Source organism: Oxyura jamaicensis, chromosome 1 (assembly GCF_011077185.1).
Source record: "Oxyura jamaicensis isolate SHBP4307 breed ruddy duck chromosome 1, BPBGC_Ojam_1.0, whole genome shotgun sequence".
In the NCBI taxonomy this organism is placed as follows: domain Eukaryota; kingdom Metazoa; phylum Chordata; class Aves; order Anseriformes; family Anatidae; genus Oxyura; species Oxyura jamaicensis.
In genome coordinates this window covers 9,297,117-9,324,148 of record NC_048893.1, presented here as the reverse complement: position 1 = coordinate 9,324,148, position 27,032 = coordinate 9,297,117, and the positions used below count along the sequence as shown (strand labels likewise).

At 35.2% G+C, this 27,032-nt stretch overlaps 1 protein-coding gene across 13 annotated transcripts in view; it reads right to left on the bottom strand.

The window, feature by feature from the left end:
* PCLO (piccolo presynaptic cytomatrix protein) overlaps nt 1–27,032 on the bottom strand; it is a 367,791-nt gene that overhangs the window by 92,212 nt on the left and 248,547 nt on the right. For 10 of the 13 annotated variants that reach the window (XM_035332161.1, XM_035332154.1, XM_035332145.1 and 7 more), the window contains exons 11-12: nt 764–872; nt 106–173 (exon numbers count right to left, since the gene is read on the bottom strand). In XM_035332161.1, the coding sequence (XP_035188052.1) occupies nt 106–173; nt 764–872 (177 nt within the window). The remainder of the gene's footprint in view (nt 1–105; nt 174–763; nt 873–27,032) is intronic. The other 3 variants (XM_035332179.1, XM_035332170.1, XM_035332186.1) reach the window with 1 other exon arrangement.

Genomic DNA, 27,032 nt, shown 5'->3' with positions numbered 1-27,032 from the left:
GGATGCAACATCTTAGCTTACAATGCTATTATCTCAGCTTACATCATATCCAGTTTTCAGTTGCTATTCAGTGCTCAAATATTCAAGCAATGTCTTATTACTCACCTGCCTTTACCGGCTCATGCAGTTCCAGGTGCTGGGGATTCTCAGAATCTGAGAGCATGTTCAGGTCCCTAAAAAAAAAGCAATGAGAAGCCTGAGACAAAAGAAACTCTTCATGCACTCATTTTGTATTAAGTAGATAAATGAATAGTGATTCATGAAAGAAAACAGCTCCCAAGCATGGCCCCTTGTTAGCTGATACAGTGCTGTTAAAGAGCTGAGAAGAAAAGTTCTTTTAGGGTGAAGTATTTAATGGATTGAATGCAATTTTATACATTTCTCATGATGTTTATGTGACTTTCACCTGAAGGCTATCAGTAAAAGTTAAGTTAGTGCTAAATTACCATCTTTTTCTAATGGCCAGTAAATTCAGTGGTTTGTATGTGTTTCAATGAGAGGAGAATGCGGCCTGAAAATGGAGATATCATTGTTTGCAAAAGTACGATTGCTAGCATCTACCTCAGCTGATCATTCCTCTTGATTTGAACTAAGAACAAACCAGACCTCCCACATTCACACGGAACTCTTTTACTAATTATTATACTGAGGCTGCATGCTAACAAATATTTTACCTTAACAACAGTAAATTAAAAAAAGAAAAAAAAAAAAGCCATGAAAAGCCAAAAGAATAATGGAAACAGAAAGATGGGGAAAAACTCACAGTCTTACACATATTTCTGCTTCCCCACTTTGTTGAATAATAATACTCTGGACTTCTTCATAGGTTTTTCCAGTCAAAGGGATGCCATTCCACTCCAGCACCTGCATTCCTAAGATGGCAAAACAGCATAAGGTCAAGTGCTCAGATTTTGACCAAGGTATCAGATAGACTGCTTAGACAAGAAGATTTGATGTGACATTCAGTGAAAGTGGCTTAAGTGGCACAACACATTATCAAAACCCTTTCTTTTCACACAGATGATGTTGTTAAATGTTAGTGTCCCATCAACTACAATTTACCTGTTTAAACAAGTTAGGAGATGTATTTCCTTCTAATTCAAAATATACATGCACTGTGTGCAGTCTGGGTTGCATGATATTGAAAAACTTTTGCAATTTCAAAAGCATGCACACCTACCAAAATGTCAAGAAACCAAATCATTTTATATGTCAGACATTTCCTGGCCAGCCATGGTCTTGGAAGATAACTGTAGACAGTTCAGTCCAATGGCAAATAGCTGTTGAGAATCTGAGCATCAAAATGAGACTAAATTTGTAAATATGATTTGATAATTCAAATGCATTTTCTCTACTTTGTCCCTTAAAAAAATACAATTGGATGAAAGCAGTTGGGCTAACTGATTTTAAATGAAAATTTACCTCCACATTTCAAATACCAGCCAGGAAACATACGTTTATATGTATATTTACATTTTACCTCCATATAATTTCTAATGAAGAAACTGTCAAAATAGCTAACCATAACAAATTCTGAAAGATATGAACAAAGCTATAATAAACAGGCTGAAAAAAAATGATCTAATCTGTTGTGTCCCAGGACCGTGCCAGGAGACTTGGTATGGAGGAAGCACACATTACAAGGAAGTTTAACACCCAGTATTTGAAGAATCAGTCCCTCTATATATCATGAGGTGTATTCTGATGAGAAATATTTTGATTACAGTAAAATGCTTATAAAAAAGTGCAGATTCATATCTGGGAGTTACAATTCAAGTTTTGAGAGCTGCATTCATGTTTTGAATAGTTAGTCAAAAGGATGGCTCCAAAGGAATTAACCTCTCACTAATGCACATAAGAATGTCAAAATCCAACTTTCAGGCTCTAGAGGTAAAAAAAATGCTTAATGGGGAAAGATATTAAATTCTTAATATTCCACTAAAAATAATGTATTACAAAACAGCTGAAAACCACATCATCCACACAGCAAGGAAAACCACAAACACTTAGCTTGCTACCACTTACACAGATAAAATCAAGTCTTCACCTGGGTTATATTTTTATTTCAAAATCCTGTGATGTTGCATATAACAAAAGGGAAAAATAATGAAGTGAAATGTGGAAATAAACTTATAAGAAAACCTGTTGTTAAAGAAAATGTAATGAGAATTGTTTATGGAATAAAACAAATTAAATTATTCGACAATGAAAGAAAATGAGAAATAAAGACTGTAACTTCATATTATAGCATTTTCTGTAGAATTCCATTATTTAGGATTTGAAATACCAGATTTGCTCACAACTTTTCTCAGTAAAAATTTAGCAACTTGTTCACAGCAGTCAGTTTACATAAATACAAACTGTGCAGAATGACTAAAAAGTGATGCTCAGAAGGCAGTAAAGCCAGCTGCTTACTGCCAAAATAGATTTATCTTTCTCTAAAATTTAGCTCCTTTTATTCACCAGCCATTATTCAGAAGCGTGATCTTGCTTTTGCTTGTTAGAGCAGATCTGGTTTTAAGCTCAGTTCCTGTGGAATAAAGCAACAGTAATTATGAATAAATGCAGTTCCCCCTGTTTTCCACCACAAAAATATAACAGCATGCACTGTCTTTAGAAGGCTTCTAGAAAGGAAGGAACTGAAATTATTTTCATTTTCTTGTCAGTGTGTGCCCTCACAAAGCCACCGTGACATCGGATGTTGAGTACAATAGTAAGAACTTCTTAAATAAGACAAAGCAATCCACCACTTCCATGTATTACTGGCAATGAACAAAAATAAAACTGGAAAGTTTTAGATGTTTGAGAAGGTGAATAACATCCTTCTCTAAAAGAAGAGCTTTGCTGACAAAATGCAGACAGACACCATCCTAGTTTTACCACATCCTGCCTGCATGGCTTCTGAAGGAAAAGTACCCAGCTAAGTGTCCATAAGGCTATCATCACTGGGTTGTTTTAATTTAAAAGACCAGCAGGAAGAGTCCAGCAGAGCACTGCTACAGTGCTGGGATGAGGAAATCTACTCTCATTTCCACCAGTGAGAGTTTCACTACAAAGTACACCACAGTAACTCACTTGACCAAGCACATCTGAACAAAGAAGCAAACTGAAAGGAAATTGAATCTCAATAGCCTTGGCTCATGCAGAGATCCATTTAACACTGTCAGTATAAGGGTAAATCTTTTACTGTCTGCCTTGTGCATTTGCAAATGTTTAAAATCAAAGCTATTTAAACATGATTTAATTGTTCTGACTGATAGCCCTTGAGCCTAAGAAAAATGTTTTTAGACAAGAAGCAGATTGCCTTTTTGTTGTTGTTGTTGTTCTTAAGGAGCTACTGCTAAATAATAAATTCTCCTTCAGGAAAAAAAATAAAAAAAATAAAAAGTGCTACAAAGAAAACGCTAAGAGGTAATGTTAGTCTAATAACAGAAAGAGTAAAAAGGTACTAGGAATCACTGAGTGAGTGGTGATAAAGGTTTTCGCCTAAAAAACAGTCACATTCTGTAAATAGTCCTTAGTAGCCATAACAAATACACATTTCCAAGACTTTGTATGCTTCAAATCACCTGTGCTTAGCAGACAAAAACAAACAAGCAAACAAACAAAAACAAACAAAACCAGGAAGATGAGAAATCATACATTGCTCCACGGCAACTCTACTGACTGAGGAAGAACTAGTAATTACCCTGGTAATTGAATCCACATCTTCTTGCATCTTTCTTCTTTCATTATTAATTATTAGTAATAATTGGGACAGTTACTTCTTGCAATGCGAGTGAGCTACGCCTTATTTTTAGAAATATCAGCCCCAACATTCTGCAAATCAGCTTTATACATCAGGATCTCCACTCTACTCTACTACACGTGCTGAAATACTATTTGCTCAATCCTTTTGAAATCTACTTCATGGTGAGATTTAGAACTTGGAATCAAAATAAATATACTATTTTCCACTGATTACAAAATAATTATTCCAGAGAGGGAGACTCATACATGCATAACTGTTATGAAGATATCCAAATTTTGCTGGATTAATACAAGCCTTTCCCTTCAAAAACTTACTACAGTCATACTGTATCAAAAATGGCAAACACATCCTATCTTTGCCTATCATGTTCATATATTCTTCCATATGAATCTGCCACTGGCCACAGTTGGAACATGATCAAAATCTAAATGTACTTTTCTTCTGAAACAGTATAGCCATTCTGTCCTTATTTATAAGGACAGTACTTCAACGTCTCCTGCACTTGTTCTAGTTGCTGCTCTCGGTCGTTAAGCTAAAAGTTTGCTCCTGGAAAAGGGACAGTGCTTGTGCTGTGGAAACAAGGAAGGGACCCGCATTTCATCAAAACCCTCACAGGAAGGAGAAATTAGAATTTTGATGTCTTACACTGTAATACCATACTTTTTAATAATTTAATGTTTACACTGTTCAAGATTGCCAGACTCTTTTTAACAACTGGTAAAGTCTTAGCTTTTTTTTGTACCACCTAAAATAGGCCAATTATTTGTTCACTAATAACAATAAAAAATGAAAACTCTGCAGAAATTATTTCTTTTTTTATTATTATTTTTATTTTTTCTGACAGTTTGACTAGTTATTTGACAGCTTGTGAAATGGAAGTTAAGTACTGGTGAAACTTAAAATCTGTTTGTAATAGCAGGGAGTCAGGGACTATTCAGAAGTAGGTTTGATCAGCCTGGGGATGAAGGTACTTGAAATAATTACCTGCAGTCCTTGTAGAGCATTCAGCATGCTTTGCTGATCCTGGACAGATCTATGACATTTTAGGGAAAAGTAAAAAACTCTGTGTAGAAAGTTTTAATAACATGGGAAAAAAAGATGAGCTTGGGATAAAACCTAGGGCCAGAATTTAATTTAGGACATGATATATAAGTTCACAAGAGCCTGAGTAACCCTATATCCATCTATGAGGAGCTGGAGTACTGAAACTTTCCTGGACTGGCCATACACTTCAAAATGGGAATCTTCTGCTGATAATTTTTATTGTCTATGCTAAAGAGCTAAGTTCTCTAATTGCTGGCTATTTAGATTTGTAAGCATCATATGGATGCAGATGTGGAGCAGATGTTAGAAAAAAATCTTACATAACAGCAAGGACTATGTTGGCTTTGCTCACTGCTCAGTCTTCTGCTATGTTTACAGCTGCTCAGTTGAATTGTGCAAAATGCAGCTCACCACTGATGTTCAGCTGCTTGTATAAAATTATGTACTTTTAAACTTTCATAGGTTTGCAAGCTGCACTATTTAATGCTTTCATAAGTTTGAAATACAAAGTATTGCAAGATTTTGACCTGAGAGGCTGTGGAGTCTCCATCCTTGGAGGTGTTCAAAACACAATGGGACACAGACCTGAGCAATTTGCTTTTGATGACTGTGCTTGAACTAGAAGATCTCCAGAGATGCCTTCGAGCCTCAGCTGTGATTCTATGTAAAATAGTTAAATTTTGCTATATGGACTATGTTAATGCTTTATCCAAAGCTGTAGGTTTACGTATCAAAAAAAGGAGAAATAACCAATTCCAGGGATGTTATTTTGGATCAGAAAAAGTTCAGAATGCAGCCCCATGAATTGACTGATGTGCTCTGAGTGTTTTTTGTTTGTTTGTTTGTTGTTTGTTTGTTTGTTTTGAGTAGCTTTTTTCACAAATCCAGGAAATATTAAGTGACAATGAAAAAGTTTGCAATATTAAATAATCTGAAATTAATTCCATTATTAAACTCTGTGTGTGTCTAGATCTCATAGCTTCTTTTAATATGTTGGTTTACATTCAGTGTTAGAAGTTAGATATAATTGAATACAGTATAATGGACCACAGAATATAGGAGAAACTTTAAAACATTTTTTCACTGTTCTCTTACTTTTTGTACAGATACTTTATTATAGTTCCTTTGGATAGGCTCTTCCCTCATTAAGCAAGAATTAATTAAACTGATCATCTGTCATCCTATTTAAAAGAAAACAGTACGCAAGATCTGAGAGCTGACAAAATGGACAACTGTAGTATAACCACTGGTTCTGTGTACTCCATTAACATTACTGCTGGTTTGCACTTATGCAAAGCATTGATTCAATTTTTTTTTTTTTTTTTTTTAATAAAAAATGATTTTAAAAAATGAGATTAATAGGTACTGGCTGTAAAACAGCTTTGGACCAAAGTTTCCTGTGACTACACCAGGAGTGATTCAGACTTCAGAACGTGTGTAGAAATGATTGCTTCCCTCAAATGCCTGTAACAGGAAAGATTCAGAGCCACAACCTTTCACTATTTATAATACTGTGTTTTCATATTCAGAATATTTTTCAGCAAAATCATAAGCTCCATGATAATACCAGGTAGATGACTACTTTTTCTCTGACGTGAATTTCAGTGAAGTTGTTAGACTTGAGAACATAAATGATTTATCCACAGAAACAATATGGCAAAGATGCAAATATCTTATGTGGCTGCTTCAAAATATCTAAGGCAGAAGAGCTACTACTATCTTCCTTCTCTGTAACTGGTGAATTCCTTGGCTTTGTATTAAGATGATAAGCACTCTTGAACACTGTTATTTTCATTTACTCCACAGAACTATGAAGTTATCAGTTATTTATATCCCGTGAGTTCAGACAGAGTTGTCTGGAGAGGTTTTTGTTATTTATCCTGCAGCCTTGAGAGAAAAGCTGACTATATGGTATGAAAGCATTACTGAAAAAAAGGTAAGGCAGAGCAAACTAAGAAACTAAAGTATCAAAGATGTTTAGGGTGGTTGGATCATAATAATTTTTAAAAAATAGACAAATGTATTTTTGGGTTGGGCATGGCCTGGATTTGGAAAGATCATAGCATCTGTTCCTACATATATTCCAAAATTCTTGAATAATTTCTTTTTTATCTGTTTCCTCCATAGTGATCAAGGGCAGAAATATATCTTGCTTCTTGAAGATTTGCAAGGATATATATATTTGAAGAGCTTGTACTCTGCTTGGGTGCTCTCAATAAATGCATCCTTCAGTCCATTGCCTGGGTGATAAAGCTGTGTTGTTTAACTGAATATCATTGTATACATAACATTCCTATCCTAAAAAAGCACAACAAAATTATAAAATATGCAAACAAAATAGGTCTTAGTATTATAGTTTCTGACTGTCAACTGAAAGACACATATATATCCCTGTTTCCATGCATTTTCAGCTATTTTTCACATTTACTGTCCTCTTCAGATTTGCTTTTAAGACATGAGCTGACTGCATGATTAGATTTTAAATTGAAAGGAATGTGAAAATCATCAAAGGATCTTACTTCACTGAGTATGAGTCCCATCATAGTTACTTCAAATAGAGAAATACTAAACTGAGCCACTGAACATCTCTTGAATTTTATTTCAATCTGTATCACAATGAACACTATTATAAAGTTCATCTTAGTTATATTTTCTACAATACTATATTGCAGTGCCTTCTATTCAGTATACCCAAAGTGCCTCAGAAGTGCTGTCACTAAGAGTTAGTACTTACTTAGAAAAAATCAGACAATACATGTATAGAAGTTTATTTTTTTTAAGTCTCAGAATTGCTCTCCTACTGCAATTTAAGTAAGCCATTACAATATTAGAATAGTTCCGCTGGTCTTAGTTATGCTGTAGTTATATATGCAGATTGTTGGGGTTTATTCTCTGCTTCTTCATAGTTTGCCTGGTTTATTTTTATGAAAAATAAATAAGTCATTTTGTTTTATTTTTTCACTGGTCTGTCTAATGTCCACAGTGGAAGAGAAAATAGGGCTCTCTAGGCTAGATGTTTCTGTCAGTAAAATGTAAATGTTAATGTCTATCCATTTCATAGAATTGAATTCAGAAATATTACTTTGAAATTCCAGAAAGTGCTATAAAAGTTAAATGTGCACAGAGAACACGAAGAAACAGGATCAACTGCAGTCTGACATTCAACACTAAATTACTTCATGGTCTGTTTTCTTCAGTTATTTTCCTTTAATTTCTAAACCTTTCTAATGGTTAAAAATAGGTTGATGAAAGTCAATGTGTTAATGTATTTCCTTGTACTGCTAGGCATGAATCACACCAAAACTCATTGTTTTTTTGAAGACACCTTAGCTTCCTCATCCATTCATCATTCATATAAAGGCTGAATATTTTCCATTACTACAATAATTATTATATAGACAACACTCGCAATTATTAAAAAATGGACATGTTCATCAGATAAAGATGATAGAAATGGTTCTGCCTATGCCTCACAGTTGTTATTCTGCTACTGCCAAATAATACTCATAAAAGTACAGCCAGAGTAAATCAACCATGCATCTGGGGTGTACTTAGCATCTACAGGCAACCATGCAGTACACCACAAATGAGTACAGCTGAGGTTATCAACATTGTCCTAAACTTTTCTCTAATTCATAGTCAGCTTTCAGATTTCTAAATATATGTAATTAGAACATGGTATTATAGGCCACCCTTCAGTTTGAGCTGTGCTAGGGAAAAAGTGATGATGTGGATGTACATGTGACCTGAACTGAAGTTCTTGACAAGTTAAAAGTAAGAGTCTTACTGCTTATGATAAAGAGTTTCACCAATACTCTACCTTCATAGATTAATAAGATAATAGATTATATAGATAATAGACTAGAGTTACAGATAGATGATTGGTTATACCATGCTAAATAAAATGCTGTGGTGAATAGTAACTATTATCACTCTATGTTTCAGAAAAACAAAATGTTTTTCAAAACATATTCTTCATAGAAACTATAACATATACTGTAGTTATTTCCTTGCAGTGTTATATGAAAAATTATAATTTTGCCTGAGATGAGCTTCATGTAGAGCTTTAATTTAACTGAAAATCTTAAACACTTCATTATAGCATTGCGTTGTCAAACTAAATCTTTTTTTCAAAGCATTATGCTTTTTTTTTTTTTTTTCCCAAATGCACTTCATAATTAATATACATGTGGTACAATGAAAAAGTTTGTTTAATTCAAGGTCACCTAGAGATCAGTACAAACAATGAAACGGGAGGAATTTCTCTTTTGTGTCTCCTTCATAAATGTTAAATACATAAAAATCTGATTATTCCATGCCATAATAACATTATTTTCAGAGGGGTTTAATGTCAATTATGAATTTCAACTAGTATATCCCTGTCTGCATCCTATATTTATCAGAATTGGCATATATAGAACTCAATAATATTGTGAGGTTTTTGGATTTTTTCATTTCCATTCTTGAGGACAAAACTATTCTCATTTAGAAGAGTGCAGTTTCTTAGTCCAGCTGCTATTGGTTGGACTTGAGAACAGCACTTGCTCCAGTGATGTTTAGTTTTGAAGTTTTCTTTTGAAGGGGCAAGAGAGATGTTATGAAGTGCAAGGACACAATTGCTGTGGAAGTTAGTGCGTGTCTGAAAAGTTACTCTCTCTTTGTGATAGGTATTTTCTAGTCTCCTTAAGAGTGTAAATTACTACAGCAAACATGTCAAAATCTATATAAAACACCATTGTATCGACAAAACAGTAAGACTCCAAGCACATTTGTTCAGGTTAAATGTAAACTAGCATAACTTATTAGTGTTAAAATATGTACCTCCAAATAAATAAAAAAAAAAGCAATCACGCCTCATATTACCCACATCTCATGCAGGAAGAGGCCCATTGACTTTTGCTTAAGTACCCATGGCCTGGTTTTTCCTTTAACAAGGATAATCTCTGCCAACATGAAGTTCAGCATCATGGATCCAAGAGTGACCCTGACTCTCCAGCCCCAGTAGCACTGGTCTGTAGGCATGCCAATGGCGAACTTATACCTGACACTCTGTTCTTTCTGCTCTCTCTTCTCCATTGCTTCTCTTTCCTCAACCAAAATATCTCTCAATAATGAAAAAACAAACAAACAAACAAATGCAGGACACACTGGGTTCAGACCAGTTGTCTTTGCTACATCAAAGAAAATGCAGATAGTGCTCTGTGCCGTTTCAGTTGCCACTCAAGTGGCAAGTAAAACTGAGTCAGGAGAGAGAAACTCATTCAGATCAGGGTCTCATCTTCTCGTGCAGAGCTATGTAATATAAGATTTATAACTAGTGCAAATTGAATATGAACAGGAATCTACACATGTAGGACTCCCAGAAGGAATGATGGAGGAAGGAATAGGAGATTCATGGCACATTGGCTTGCAGATCATCAAGATCCCAATGCGTTTACATGTGTCTCCTCAGGACTAAGCTTGGGAAAAAAAAAAAAAAAATTAAAAAAGACAGCACACAGCCACACTGTAGCAAAGGACTGACAAAGGACGGGCTAAAGCCAGAAGGAAATAATGGCACAAAGACAAAGAACAGGACAGAGGACATGAGACCTGAAGATAAGTTCAAAAAAGGACAACGAATAACCCAGCAATGTTATCTAGTAACTCACAGGTACAGGGTAGAGAAATAGAAGATCACATCTATTATCTTCTGAAAGTGTGCAGAAGGCACCTCCAAAACCATCACGTATTTGCCAACTTAAGAACCCAAAAGATAAATTAAAGAAGACTCAGTATCTATCATCTCTTACTCTCTGGACAAATCACCTGGACACATGCATTCTGGTCCTTATGAGACAGGTATGAGAGAAAGGGTTTAGTTAGAATGCACAGCAGAGACAGAACACTAATCTGAAAGAAAAACTGTTATATCTGCTTTTGACAATCAGGACAGACGGAATGCAAATTCCAGGGCCTAGCCTGCAGGTTACTGTGTTGGGGCTTACTGAAAACAAAGGTTCTTCTCATACAGATATGTACTGACCTGGGGGGTCTACCCTTGCTTGATTCAGCCCTGTCTGGTCTACAGCAATGTTACCATGAAGGGATTAGAGTCTAATCCAGAAAATACTGGAATTATTGCTATCATTTGAACATTCAAAGAGGGCTAGGAATGAGCAAAGGCCATTGTTATGCATTGGATGACAATGACATGTAAAGTCATGTATAAAAAAGAACAGAAATGTTTTTGCTACTCACAGTGAAAAAAAAAAAAAAAAAAAAAAAAAAATTTTTGTAAAAAGTTAAGCCTTCTTAATGAGAATGACTTCAGACCTTAAAATACCACTCTGTCATAAAGGACAGAGTGAGATCTTTACTTGATGTGCTCTAATAGGAGTCACTCTGTCAAATAATCATCCCCTAGGGTAATCATCCCTAAGGATCATTTTATAGCTTTTACACTATGTGATTATTCAAATATAAAGTAGAATTTACTCACTCTTACCTTGTCAGAGTCATCTAACCTGAAAACTATGAAAACTAAATACAAGCTTCTGGCCAGAGGTATGCAGTTCTCATCTCCTCCCCATATTTTGCTATTTTGCTACTGTACACATACTATTATTATCTGGGAAATTATACTCTTCATAATGCTAGTAGGTAAGTTAAATCCATGATCATTAAATCATAGAATGGTTAGGGTTGGAAAGGACCTTAAAGAGCATCTAGTTCCAGTCCCCCTGCTATGGGCAGGGACATTTCCTACCAGACCAGGTTGCACAAAGCCCCATCCAACCTGGCCTTGAACACCTCCAGGGATGGGGCATCCACAGCTTCTCTGGGCAACCTGTGCCAGTGCCTCAACACCCTCTGAGTAAAGAATTTCCTCCTTATATCTAATCTAAACCTATTCTCTTTCAGGGTAAAGTCATCACTCCTTGTCCTGTCACTGCATCCCCTGACAAAGAGTCCCTGCCCAGCTTTCCTGTAGCTCCCACTTAGGCACTGGCAGGCCGCTGTGAGGTCTCCGCGGAGCCTTCTCTTCTCCAGGCTGAACAGCCCCAACTACCACAGTTTGTCTTTGTAGGAGAGGTGCTCCAGCCCTTTGATCATCTTCTAATTCAAGCTGAGTTATTTTTTTCTGTTATGTATTGAGTTTTCAGTTAGGCATAATTAATTAAACTATTTAAAAACTCTTTTAAAATGTGTGGAACTTTTTAGCTAGAAAAAAAATATTAAGTAATTCTTTACCTTTATCTCATATTTTTACAGGAAGAAAAAATTATTAGAAAGTCAACTTTAATTTTTATGCTAATGCAGGTAGAGGTGAAAGACCAAAGCCATGCTAAGATATGGTAGTAACGTACAGTTTCCTAACTTTATTTCTTGTCAGAAAAGGAGGCTTCTTTTTGTTTGTTTCTCATATTTTCCATCATTTCATGGACATTTTTATCAGCCATAGCAGTAATTTGGTATTGCAGAAGTTCAAGGGTATAAGGCAGATCTTAAATTACAGTATAGACAGATGTTTTAAAGATTTAATGGCATATTTTGAGATGGAAATAGGGGCCCTAGTATTTGATCAAATAAATAAATAAATACTCCTGGAGAAATTTGACTAAATGTTCCAGTTAACTAATTCAGGAAAAAATATTTTATGTAATGTCTTCAAGAGGTATTGGTTTTGCTATAGGGAACAGTAATCTATTCACAGAGATTAAGAAACTCTTTATTTCTCATGAGGCAGAAAAATATTTTCCCTTCAGAAAATTCCCTTTTGTCAGAACTGTGGAATTCTAAATATTAGAACAATTTGTTTTAAACCAACATTTGCTAATCTTTTTGTAGAGGTTATTTTGATATTTGTACAAATTCCTGACATAGAGCAGCACATCCTTAGGTGTAGGACCACAGTAGAAAGTATGTGGAGCAGATTTGTAATCTGAACCAAAGATGAAAATGCACAAGAGTATTATTTTTTCATAAAATTTTGAGCATATTTAAAACAATAAAGAAAGAGCATAAAGTATACATCTCTGCAGTAAAGAACTGTCATGCACAACAACAACAACTGAAAAGTCACCCTTTTAGTTTTGCCTTGCTTTAGGCCTTTAGTCAATAAGACAATTTTGAGGTGTTTAAAAGTAAGCATCTTGTCTTGTTAGCTGTCTAGGAATTTTGAGTAGCTAATGAATGAAGAAAGGCAGGCTTCTTTTAGGATGGTTCATCTCAACTGACACCTATTTAGAATGAGATGAATCACATCTCTCAGGGTACCCTTCTTTCCGTTGTGATTTGAAAAGGAAAACATCATAACAAGATTAGGTAAGATATTTGTTTTTCAGACATCATAAAATACATGCGTTAGTTCCCCCATTTGTCATTTAAAATCAGTAATCTATCCTAGTTTTAAAAAATGGCCTTTTATTTATTTATTTGTTTGTTTATTTATTTTCAACTTAACAAACTAGCAGCTGTACCTTACCAACAATAATAACAAACTGGTAGATATGGGGATGAACAGGGTGGCCTCAGAGACAGGGCTGTAGTTTTGCTTCCACTGTAACCATTCAGGTGAAGAAAGGCAAGATAATTAGCCTCTTTGTGCCTCAGTTCCTTATGTGATAGAAAGTAGTGGTGGAAAGACAATGGCATTGTACACTGACTTTGAGATTTGTCTGACACTATTAGTAGTGTACCTGCATCAAGAATCTAGCTAATATTGAGTTATGGGAGATAGTACTTATGAAGTGTTGAGGGACAGGTATTAATTCTTAAAGATTTATTCCTCTCTATATATCCCTCTTTCATAAAGGATTTTGGTGAAAAAATGTTAAGATTTTTCAACTTTAAGAAATCCAGGTTTCATAACTGCTAGACAAATAAGAGATACTAAAATTTAGGATTTAGCAGCAACTCCTCATATTTTTAACAGTAATGTTGAAAAATTGCAGTTGAAGAACTTATTCTTTCAAGTTCCTTCACTGATAAAATAAAAAAATAATTTTTCAGAACATCTGCTGAGTGATATTAATGGCAGTCTAATATCACTTTTGGATTCACAGAGACAGTAGGCTCCCTAGTGCCATGCTAAGGCTGCCCAAATCAGTGTTTCCAGTTCCCCAGACACCCTATCCTGGGAGCTCAAGCAGTACTCACTGTCTTGGCACAGCCTGAACTAAGGATTATGAATTAGAAAAATCTGTCAGGTTTCTGTCCATGACTTTGTAAATCCAGTCAGAGAGATCAGGCAGCAGAACTCGATGATCTTTATAGCAACTGAACTATTCTCTTCTATCTAGTTAGTCAAATTGGGATGGAAATTTGTGAACTGTCATATTTTAAAGTACATTGGAACTTGGAAATCTGCAACACAAATCAGAGAAAGGGAATTAAGCCTCAGTAAAAACTGCCATACATCTCACAGTCTAATCCTATCAATAAGAATGGTCCTTGACACATAAGTGAAATTTCCCTTAAAAAAAAATAAAATAAAATAAAAAATAATTAATGCTCCACCTTAGAAATCCTCTGGTATTTAAACATTTCCAATATACTTGTACTTGCCACATGAAGTTACTGTTTTTTCAAAATCTCTCTGCATAAATTTGATCTGCAGTACTTGATCAATAAAGCAGCATTATTCTCACAAATAGGTCCATTGTAATAAGTGTAAAATTCATGCATGAAGGAAGAAATAGCCTGGTGAAGAAATGTTACAGGATTAGGCCAATGGTTATGCCATTCTCTGTAGAAATCTCTTAAAGAAATTTCAGTGCACAATTACTGAAGCTATACTGCACATTCAAAATGTGATGTGGTTATCTGGCATCTACATACCTAATCAACTTATATGGGTACTCACATAAGATTTTAAAAATGGGCACTATTGCCTTTACTGGAGCTGTTATATTATAATAAGTTGTGTTTTTTTGTTGTTGTTGTTGTAGGTTTTTTTTTTTTTTTTTTTTTAATGTTATAATGAGCTTTTGGAACTCAGGTCAAAGATTGATATTAGAAGAACTTGATATAAGAAACAGGATCTAGGCAAAAATAAAAAAAGTAATCTGTGAAGATGAAGTAATTAACTCCATGTGGGATAGGGGTAGGAGAAAATCTCCTCCAGAAAAGGAGTAAAATAATAAAAGAAACACAAGTATTTTTCCAATTGGCTATCCATCCTGGTAGGTTTTTCTACTGCTGACAAAGTCTCATTCAAAAGTTGGATTTACATTATTCCCAGGAGAGATCTGGTGTACATTTTTGACATTTACGTAAGTTTCTTCTCCATGGAAACTTTGCAAAAATAATTTCAATAGCAAATCCCATATATCTGAAGTTTCTTGGAAGGAACTTGTATGATATATATATTTTTTTCTGGTTCTAATAGAACTAGAAAAAGTATTATCATGGAGAAAAAAAAAAAAAAAAGTTTAAATTGTGATTGCTGACAGGAAGTAGATAATTGGGTGCATGTGTGTGGGGGTGAATGAAACTGAACTTTTGAACTCAAGCAGAAGCTTGCTACTTGCTAACTGCAACCAATATGGTCTGGCTTGAAATACTGAGAACACCTGGACTAAAGAAAAGTGACCCTTCCTGAGTCCTCTAGTTAACATGAGAATTGGCTTAGTGGACTGATCACACTGTGTAGTCCTGCACTTTGGCTATTTTGATTGAGAAAACCAGGGGCTAGTGGATTTAGAAATAAGAAAGGGTACTGAAAAGAAGTGCTCCCAAAATGTAAGCATCTTTGGAAAGAAGGGTGCCTGGAAAGAAGAAAGTGAAGATCCTGGGTGGAGGAGAGATCTGGAAAGTATGGAAGGCCCTGGAGATTCAGAAGATGGATGGAGACTAGTGCCAGGGATGCCAACAGACTATGGCTGTGGATGCCTGAGGTAGGCACCTGCAAGCAGCAGCATAGCAGCAGGTTGCATGATGACCTGCTGGATCTTCTCAGGCAGCAGGGACTAGAAGGGAAGTTGAGTCCTGGTTGAATGTGGTACTGATCCATGAGTGAGCAAACTTGAGAGAACTGGGCAGAGCCCTTACTCTGCCCTCCTTCAGTCTCAGACAGAGCCCTGTACCCACATCTTATACAGGCGGACATTCATTGTCCCACCTGTGACAAGCTAGAGGGCAACTAAAGAGAAAGCAGTCAGACCAATCAATTATGCATTCAGCGCTTGCTGGCTTTAGCAATCTGGTGGTATTTATTTCTTTATTTTAAATCCATAAAGTTAAGGGCAACTTCATACTAGCTTTGGCACGCATGCTGATTACTAGCAACTTCTATTTCTTCTCATTATCTACACCAAAACTAATGTTCTCTTGTCAGCCATTCCCTGCATATTTGTGTGCTTCTTGTGATCATCATTAACACACTGAATTAATTGAGTGTGTACACATCAGGAAAACAATCAGAACAAGAGTATGGTAACACATAGTATCTTTAGGCCTAGAAATATTATGAAATAATATTATAGGCATATTATTCACAGCCTTCTGGAGAAAGCAAGGGAGAAGCTGCTGTTACCTGGGGGATGAGAACAGACACCACGAGGCCCTGCTTGTGGTTGACAACAAGTAAAAGGCAAAACAGTACTGGTAGTTTAAGAACTCATTTTCAACTCTTCTGAAGGCACGCACTTTAGAGCTTTTCTCCTAAAGTAACAAAGTATATTAAAACTTTTAGGGAATAATATAGCCTATGAGATCTATCTTGAGACTTCCTGGGCCAAAGGATGAGGAGTTAGGTGAGGAATCTGTGGTTGGGTAAGGTCAGGAAAGGAGATGAAAGGATAAGCTTGCAGCCTGGATGGTGCTGAGAGAGCAGTGTGCAAGTGCCTGTCATGCTGTTTCCACCACTGTGTAGCAAAAAACTGCCTATACAGGCACCATCCTGTGCTGAAGCAACAGCAGTAACAGGCCTGTCTCTTTTGATGCTCTGGCAGTCTTAACCTAGCAACTACACTAGCCTTACGGCAACCTCCAGGCCCCATTTCTCCATACTTGCGTGTCTTAATTATGCATCAAACCCATGTATAGATACCAAACTCTTATTGAATTCTCAGCACTGAATCTCCCTTTAGCTTTGTTGGGTATTTCAATGGCTTATTCTTGAAAAGCATGTCCCAAGTGAGATACTGGGTGTAATTATTAAACTGACAAATATGTTAAATTGACACTTCAACTCTGTAGGGTCAAGCTCAAATGTGTAGTGTAGATCAACAAAGACACATGAGCTTGTTCATTTCACTACTTAATCCTTTAAGACTGCTTTCATTTCATCAAAGTTATTGTACAGGTTAAAATATTTTTCCCAGAACTGAGATATTAAATTTATTGCTTTCAAACAATGTAACAAAGCAAAATAACCATGTGTGACCCTTTATATCAGACCATTAAATATCCTTTCCCAGCAAAAGGAAGAAAAATAGATGTTGTATTTATGAATAAAAATTACTTATTTTCTTTCTTCTAAAGAAAAATTAGGAAAAAACAACCTCTCCCCCAAGCTGAACAATTACAGCTGTGAAACATTATGAATCAGTTATGTAACAATAGATGTAAATAAGGTAAATATAAGCATGCAGTAAAAAATGCCAGCTGAGCCTAAAAATCCAAACAACATACTGAAGATAATAAAAGAGTAAAGTGCAAGTGATACTGCATGCTTTAAAGATGAAAGAGTTTGAGCAATAGGTAAAAAGAATTCAAGAAATTGCTAAATTGTCTATCAACTCATCAGCATTTCAAAGGCATTCCTTTATCTTCACCAAAGCTCATAATTATTTTCTCTAAAATTAATGATCTATATTCATCCTTTTTTTTTAACAGATGGTAATAAATATTTTCTTGAATATATATAAAATTTTTAGAAGAAAAGAATATTAAGAAAATCACTTTTCCCAGTTCATTCCAATAGCTCAAAGGCAATAGAAATATAATTGCCAAAGAAGAAATTCTTCTTTGCCGATTACCTAGAGACCTGAAAGACCGCTCCTAAATCTACTACCATAGCTACTCTATACCTTTTTCTTCACCAGCCCATGAAAAGAACCAAACCCATAATGTGTCCTGAAAAACTATAAACACAAACTGCAGATGGAAACTTATTTAATTCACATATGCACCTCCTCAAAGCATGTGCTTTTACAAATTGAATTTAACCAAACTGAGCATGATTTTACTTGTTTTTCCACTGAGTTCAGTGGCAGTTGATAACTGGACTTGATGTCCAAATTATAATTCTATTCCTAATGTCAGAGTCTAGCTGGGGATTATGCATAACAGAAAGTCAGGCTCAAACAAACAGAAGGAGATACAGAATCGCACAACATATGATTTGTGGAGTACCATTATGCTTGAAGTCTAAGGCCAGACTAGACATGAGTATGCAAGAAAAATCCCCATGGATTAATAAGTACAAGATGTTGCACACTCACATAAGGTGTTCCTGTGTCATGTTCTACATCATACTCATATATAAAATCATATGTATGACTATATATGTGTCTGTGTGTGCGTAAAAATATTCATAGCCACACATGCATACATACATATATATCGATATACACAGATATATGTGTTTAATCTACTGTTTCTGGGACATGCTAGTTGGTTAGTCTGATCATAACCAGATATTTTTGTTTGTTTGTTTGTTTTGTTTTTTGATGTCTGCATGAATACCTATTTTTCTTTCTGAAATACAGGTTTCCAAACTAACATCTTTTGTAGGACAAACAGTAGTTTGCAGTATTGTTCACTATATCAGTCTTTGTATTTGTGGTGGTATAGTCCAACTCCTTTAAGGTACTTATTAAGTGTAAACATGCTGATATAAACCCCACCGGCTAAAACAATGCTTTGTCTACAAAGTCTCGATTTATACTACAAGATGTATCTATGTTTAAGGAGCTTCAGCAGTAAACTTGTTTGAGGAGTACTCTAGAATAATCTGTCTCAATTTGACAAAAGAGCTAGATAAATTTGACCTGCAAACACATCAGATCCCTGAGTAATTTGACTTCATGTGTGGTACTGCTGCTGAAATCAAAGCAGATATTCATAAATGTAAAACTAAGAAATGCAGAAAATATTTTATACCTGTGGGGATAAACAGGCCTTTATAATTTCCTTGCAAAAGCATTTCTGTAGTTTCATACATTTGAAATTCGGGAGGCTGGGGGTTGTCCATTAGGTGGCGCCAAATTTTTCCATATATATGGAAAGTGTAGGCAGCAGAGACAAGCGTTTATCTGCTAATAGCTGTCAGGTACTCTCTTAGATCAGAGTCTTGCTTCAGAGGCAGGACCTCTGAAACAACACTGCAGCTTGTCGACGTGTATCACTATCCAGACAGGGAAGGGTGTGCTTTAGCTTCTGTGTTTAAAGCTGTTTTTATCAAATCTACTATCCTGTTTGCATCGCATTCAACAAAGGTCACCGTTGCACTTGAAGGTATTTCCAGTTCATTCTTTGGAGTTTTGCTCTTTCTTAAACATTGAGAAGTGTTTTGTTGTTGTTGTTGTTGTTTTCCTTCTTTTTTTTTTTTTTTTTTTTTTTTTTTTTTTTCTCATGATCTCTACAGCTACTCAATCAGAATAGAGCCCCTACTTTTAAATTAATCAGTCAGCTTCCACTACACGAATTGCAGACCTATTACTATCACTGAAGTAGCCCAGTACATCAAGGAACAGTATAGTGATCTGTGAATAAGAAGATGAAAAATTCTCTTTTTTTATTTTAGCATTATCTAAGATTAAAACTGTTTCTGCTTCTCCATTAGCACCAGTCATTAAAGTCCTTGCCAAGAATTTTGTTTCCTTTCACACTTGCTTTCATACACATCTCAGAACATCTCAATTCTTTCTGATCTCTTCAGATCCATTTGGAAAATATAATCAGTAAACATAATACAAAACTTTGTTGTATTTAGATGTAAGTCAATGCTTATTTCCATTTAGTAGTCCCCAAACTGTGTATATGAGCAGCAAATGTATGAATGGTATGGATTGATTCCACTCCACCCACAAAATGACAGAAGTAATTTAGCAAGCTCAATGCTCACACACTGATGCACATTGCTTTGAATGACTCATTTCCTGTCACTGTGTCATCTCAAAGGTTAATTTAATGGGGTTTTGTACAGCATATGATGTAGTAATGAAGCAATAATCAAGCCTTCTATTCATTTAGATGACTGGTCAGAACCACTAAATGGCTCTGTCATTGCATTTGGGCAGATAAATGGTACTTGTCTAACTTTCCTGTGTAAATAGATTCTAATGAGGAACAGAAGAACGTAGGAGATTGCTTTTCACCACATTGCTTTCCACACAGATCTAGAAATCCTTTGCTTTGGCACTAACCAGATCATCCCTTAACATCCTATGTAGCCCTGCCTGTTCTTCAGTGCCTTGTGCCTGCCATTATGTAGATGACTTGCAGTCTAGCCCTCCAACATGGGACCATCCCAATTTATTATGTGTTTGTATTCTGGCCTGTCTCATATGAACCGCAGATAAGCTTGTAAACCTGGGCCAAAGCACCACAATTGGGCACAGTCGTGCCGTGGCACAAAACGGCAGTTGTTAGGAGTCTTCTAGCCCTGGTGAGAAGTGCTCAGAAGGACGCGTGACCTTAGACCCCATGGTGCTTCTGGAAAACCTAATCCTTATATAGCAACAGGGCCAGTACTAAAATCAGTCTGGGTATAGATCTATAGAAGCTTGGTCCAGACACAGTTCTTCATGACCTTGGAGCAGTAAAGTGACACAAGTAAACATGTAAGAATAATCCAGACCCCTTCTCTTTGACTGTAATTGCCAGTTTCTTTCTGTAGATGTCTATGTTTGGACCTCTACTTTATTCCTGACGGCCTTTTAGGAATAGATTTTTTAAAACAACAAAACAGAAATTCCTTTACACTTCAAAGACTAAGGAACATCTGTGGTACAAGCACTACTGCTACAAGATTCTACAGCTCTTTCTCTTCAGAAAAACTACTTTCATCATCTTTAAGGCTGTACTGACTTTTTTAACACTCCATACTTCTCAGCTATTAGCATATCCTTTTAGATTGGCAGCAATGAGTCCCCAGGAAAATGCCCCTTGCAGCTATAACTTAAAGGTATGGACATAAAATTACATAGGTAGTTGGATAAAACTCACTTTAGATCAAAGAACAGTATTATTAAATCAAATAATTTATATATTTCAGTAGGATTATTCTCAGCATTCATAAGCACACATAGAACTGCAGACTTGGTATTTTTGTGCATTATTAGCGGCCTTTATCATCAAAAATACAAAACATTTTCTCTGTATTTCCTTAATGTTAGGAATCAGCCACTTTTTTCACATCTTTTCCAGGTCAGATTGTATTATTCAAACTTCTATCACATGCCTAGTGATACCAATTTGCCTCCACACCACATATATCACTTCATGCTAAACCAAACTTTAAGTTATATATCATACTTTTAGTTTAGTAACCGGGAGAGAGTCATTTCCTCACTCCCACTTTGAGAAAATCTACACCCTGCTCAGAGATGTCATTAATAGAAAGTTTAGCTGAAATGAGCATCCCAGTCCTACAATTGGCTAGAGTGATTTACAGTTTCACTGGAAATAATTTTAAAGAAATTTACTGTTTTGCAACTTGGTGGTTTTGGGAATAACAGGGACGTGTGCAACAATGCTAGAAGAAAAAAAAAAAAAAAAAGTACAAGGTCAACAAGCAAGAAGTAACGCACTGAGCTCCTGCATTTCCTGTTCACGTCAGCTAGGGGAGAAACTGCTCAGCACCTCTGACTTTTCCTTGGCACATTGTAATATTCATTCCTAGGAAAATGACAGTTAACAACTTATGAATAGTATTGACTTGAGATGTTGAAGAGGAAAATCACCAAAAGGAAATCACCAAAGAGTGAAGACTGGAATATAACAGTTCTTGTTTTAATTTTATGTCATGTGGCAATACTGAATGAGAGAAGCCAATGTCACAGTAGTTAATTCTGGATGTTCTCAAAATTCATGTTTGTTTGTTTTTTTCTCTACAATACAGTTTTAATAAAAGCTTTATTAAATGGTTAAGCTACTTAAAATTTAATTAAAAATTAAAATTAAAAATTAAAAAATAATATTAAAGTGTAAAATATTTTCAATATTTACCCAATATCAAATTTAAATCTATAGATAATACAGTTCTAACTAGTTACCCTGTAAAGTATCCTCAGAGTTAGTCCTATGAATCCCCTCACATAAAAATAATTGTTTTCTGACTATTTCTTTTGATTTATCTTATCACACCTGAGAACTGAACACTGTCACTGAAAAAAGTGTAGCGTGGGGGGTATGTGTGGTACATCTCTCATTGCCATTTGTTATGTTAATGTTGCACAAAGGAGAGAATAGTGACCAATCTTTTTTCACATTATCAGCGTTGTGAAACATGGCAGCCAAACTAGAAGTATAATCATGATTTAAAAAATATTATTGTATCAATACAAAACATTTCTGTATTAATGCAAAAACAGGAAATTTTGCAATGGAACAACTTAAAACCAGACTTCACAGTGCAAATGTTTTCATCTGTCAAATTCAGGGGATTATCTATTTACTGGGAAAGATGTTATAACGTACTTTATAGCTATAAATCATGAAGAGACATGTCTTTGAGAAAGCTACAGCCATAATCAGCAAGAAAAATAACAGTTCACTGTTTTATCTAGAGCACCCTTCCAGTGAACATTTTAATGTATTTGTTCCCCTGTTCAGACTTAAACATTTCTAACAATATATGGCATTCTGTTTCAGGGGAATTATTAAACTCAGCCTACAACTGTGCAGTTTGGTACAAATGGCAATGTAGTTCAGATCAACTATAATTCAGCTAAGACATATCAATTGGCGATGTTTTGTTTATTTTCATGCAAGAACCTTATTTACTGAAGGCAATAATGTTATGACATTTCATATGGAAAGTAGACATGTAACTTTTTCCCCAGCACATAATTTAATGTACATGTATTATCTGTCGTGATGAGTGAAAGCAATGAAATAAACTGCAGGAGAATTTGCATGGATTTACTGGGAAATATGCAAGAATTTGGGCTTAAGCAACATAATTAGAATGCCTTTGAATCTTTTTGTATATTCATACTTTTAATGAAGACTACATTAGCTTTCAGACTTTCAAAATACATAAGCTATCCTTACATGGAGAAATGTATTCAAAAATGGCTAGACTTGAAATTAATATTGTTATAAATAATCAATAATGGATGTTAAATTCCGCACTAGGATTTTTAAATGAGGATTCAAGGACTTCCATGATATTTGCCAAGAACGTGACTGCCACATTTTCTTTTATATCTGCACATTAAATACCAAGTACAACAGGAAGCCTTCTCACAGGAATGGAACATAGGGGTTATCAGCAAGCTGACACTCAGTAAAGAACAAGTCGCCATTTTACTATTTTGTTTTTATTGTTTTATTTTATTTATTATATGTGTATTTTATTAAGACTAAAAGGGAATTCTACATATTACACTATTTATAAAGCCTTCATAATAACCACTAGCATAACAATACAGATTTCATCTTTCTTTCCCATTCTCTGTTATTGAAGCACTTGATCATATGTACACATCACAATGAATTTAAAGAGGGTGTTCCTTCCCTGGGAAATTTACAGGTGAGGGTCTAGAATTAAAATCTTATATCTTGGGTTGAACTGACCAGAGGGGATTTAGTAACACAGTAAAATTTTTAAAAATATATGCATAAACAAAGAGGGGACTAATTTTAATAGAGAATTATAATTGAAGGTTATAAATGAAGGTTTTAAAAATAATTTTCAATGGAACAAAAATCAAGGCAAAGAAGTAGAACTTTACCAGAAAGTGCCTTAACTATCATGCTAAATAATAGGGTTAATGGGTTTGAAACAGACCATCTGCAAAATGGAAAACAAGATCCAGTACAAAATAAAATGGATCCAGTTGCCCACTTTAAATGGAATTTAATGGTAAGCAGCTCCAATTCAAGTAAGCAGCTCCAATGCAAGTGCAGCTCTCATTAGAAGCAGAGTATCTGAGCAGCTGAATGTCAGCTGAGCTGAGAAAGGCCCAGAATCGAGGTTTCCTATTCCCTTGGCAGGTAGTGAAATTGCCTTTTCAATAAAAGGAGCCAAATCATCTTGATTTGTATGTGATGACTAGGAAATATTCTTAAAATCTACATGTTTCTAATACAATGTGAAACACTCCACATACACTGTGTCCTCTCGGAGACTTAAGCAGAGCTTAGACCCAGTGAAATTAGTTGTTTCCCACATATGGCAAACGCCAAGATCATCAGTCTGAAATCTCTTTTTCAAGATTTTTTACCTTTTATATTCTAGTTTGTTCCTGCTCTTACACCTAAGGAAAGAAAATGTCATGACTTGCTGACCTAAAGATAGTCACTCTACCATGTATTGTGTGTGAAATCCGATCTCCAATATCAAAAGCAAATGGCTATTAAGATTATTACTTTCTTATTGAGTTGGATGTAATTCTGAAGCTCTGTATTTTGTAATCACACTGTTAATGTTATTACTGTAGCCCCACAATGACCCAAATACAGAGACAAATTACATTTTTCCAAAAATTATGAGATTTAAGTACCTGACAAAAACATTCTGAAAAGTTACCCGGAACATATTAATGGATCGACAGTGTAATTGCAGAAATTTTCAACTGCAGCATAAAGCCCAGATATCTTAATAGAATTATGCTTGCTGCTGTATTTATAAATGTAGCATACAGTTTTTTATTAATTTCAGATCTGATGCATATTCCCATTACAAACCACTAGAAATAGTACAGATTTCAATGAGTTTTGGATCAAATGTTTTACAGTCTGCATAGGAAATTTGCAGAGTTTACTATTTTTCTGGGGAAAAAAGTATTTGGACATCTTTTTGCAACAAAAATGATTGGAATGAGAAATTTCAAAATTGGAAATGTTTTGTTATCATGTACTTGCACCAAGGTTTAAATTAAATCCCGAAATCCTTTTTTACTATTTTCTAATATTTTTTAATCTTTTTTTTTTTTTTTTTTTTTTTTTTTTTTTTGTAATGTGATAAGGCTGCCCACTGTTGTTTCCACTGTGTTCTGAGGAACAGGGATTCATGTACATTCTTTGGATGGAATGTGGACTATTTCCAAGAAGTGAGTGGATTTTCTCCCTAACTTGGACTATCTATCAAAGCCCTGATAATAACCAGCTATCAAAAACAGTGTGCCTGATAACTCTAATATGCTAGCTCCGTAGCTCTATGTGAGTACTTTACAACAAATACAAGTACTTTCTAATATGATCTTAGTGAAATGTTAGTTATACCTCTAATGGCATTTGCAACAGTAATCTTCCATAATTTTTGTTACAAACCTTCTGACAAATACCTGTAGCCTGACCTTTATTTTTGTTCTCCTCTTCATTATCCCTGGATTGTTTAGTCACTGTGTCTGGGGCTACTCCCTGCTTGAAGCAACCAGGTTATTTTGCTTATCTCTATAAATCAGACTTAACTATTTAAAACTAAACAGAAACTCCCTAAAGAGATATTATCATTAAATTTATTTGTTTTTTAAGAATACAATTTCTTGGAGCAATTTTTATGACAGCGCTTTTCCAGCAATATTGATTTTCAGCAACAACTAGTTGTTCAAGACATTTTCAGACTCTTGAACACAGAGAAAGTATGATCTATACTAGTTTAACAGGGCTAAAAGCAGGAGTTAAAATTCCGGAACTCTTCTAATGCAAGAGGCCAGGACTTTACTGTTCCTAATATATATAAATGCAATGATTTCTTCTCATAGCTTAAAAAATGTTATGAGTGCCCAGTAAGTTTTTTATATTTTTTATATTTTGCTTTAGATTTTAGATTGATTTTAGATCATGAAAGTTCAGTCTATACAAGAACTAGCCATTCAATTACTTCCTTGATGCAAGTTATTATCTAATAGCTATATTCAGTGTTGATTTTTACTGCAGGGAAGTTAAACATAGAGCAATTGTAGATCTGGTCAGAGACTTTACAAACTCATATTATCTGCTTTAGCTTATTAAAACAAGTATTCTAGGTATACAATATGTTTTCTTGCAAAATTCCAGTTATATCAGTCTGATACTGTAAAATTAAACTAAAACTCCATAAACTAGATGACTTTTACTGGGAGGCATGGAAAAAATCTTATTTTTCTAAGTGTGTTTCTACTGTCTCAAACAGATTAAGTAAATAAATCTGTGGACAGTGATCAGGATCATAAACTAGCACTCACAGATTTCCATGTCAAACATTCATAGTACATTGCTTTCCCCCCTCCCCCATACAGCAGTAAGCCCTGCACAGGTGCTGAAACAATTCTCTTTCTTTCTGATGATTCTTAGTGTGTTTTCCTTCTTATATCTGAGCAAATGGCCAAATGAAACTGTCACTACACCTGCCTTCGTACATTATCAAGAACAGAATTGAGTGCATTGTCAGTGGGACTGCACATAAAATGGCTAAACCAGAGGGAGAAGGAATTCTTCCTTGCTTCATTCTAACAGATGTAAAGCTAACTGCAACGTCTAAATGATGCACTTAGTTGAGGTGTCCTTTCAACCAAAGTATCTTTTAAAATAGACATTGACTTTATAAAGAATTAATTTCTAAATAATTTTCCTAAAACCTGAATGCCCACACCTAAGAACAACATTGCACATTAATTATTTATTACTTATTTGCAAGAAGTACAAGGCAGAATGAGATACATCGACAAGAGGAACACAACTTTGCAAATAAAGGTTTACAGCTGATAGCTGGTTGTGGGCAGTTAGGGGGTTTGTTTAGATTAAGTCCTTTCTGAAGAGCTTTAGGGAAAAGCTTTCAATCTAGCTATGGCATTGCCCATTATTGTGTGCACACCTTCTTTGATAAAGTTAATCACTGCTTGGACAAATAAACCTGAGCCTGTAGGGCAGATGATAAGTAGAGAGCAAGCTCTCCTCTCTTCTAAGCTCACAGAATAAGCATGGACAGCACAATAGATCACTAGGACTAACTAAAAGTTAATTCTCTGTTTCCTCCAGTGCAGTTATAAATTTAAGCAGTCAAAAATGGGAGTGTAGGACAGGAGGACTGTTTTTGTTAATTTAAGACAATTCAAAGTTTTCTGAGAATTTTTCCTTCCCTTCTTTTGTTCCTTTT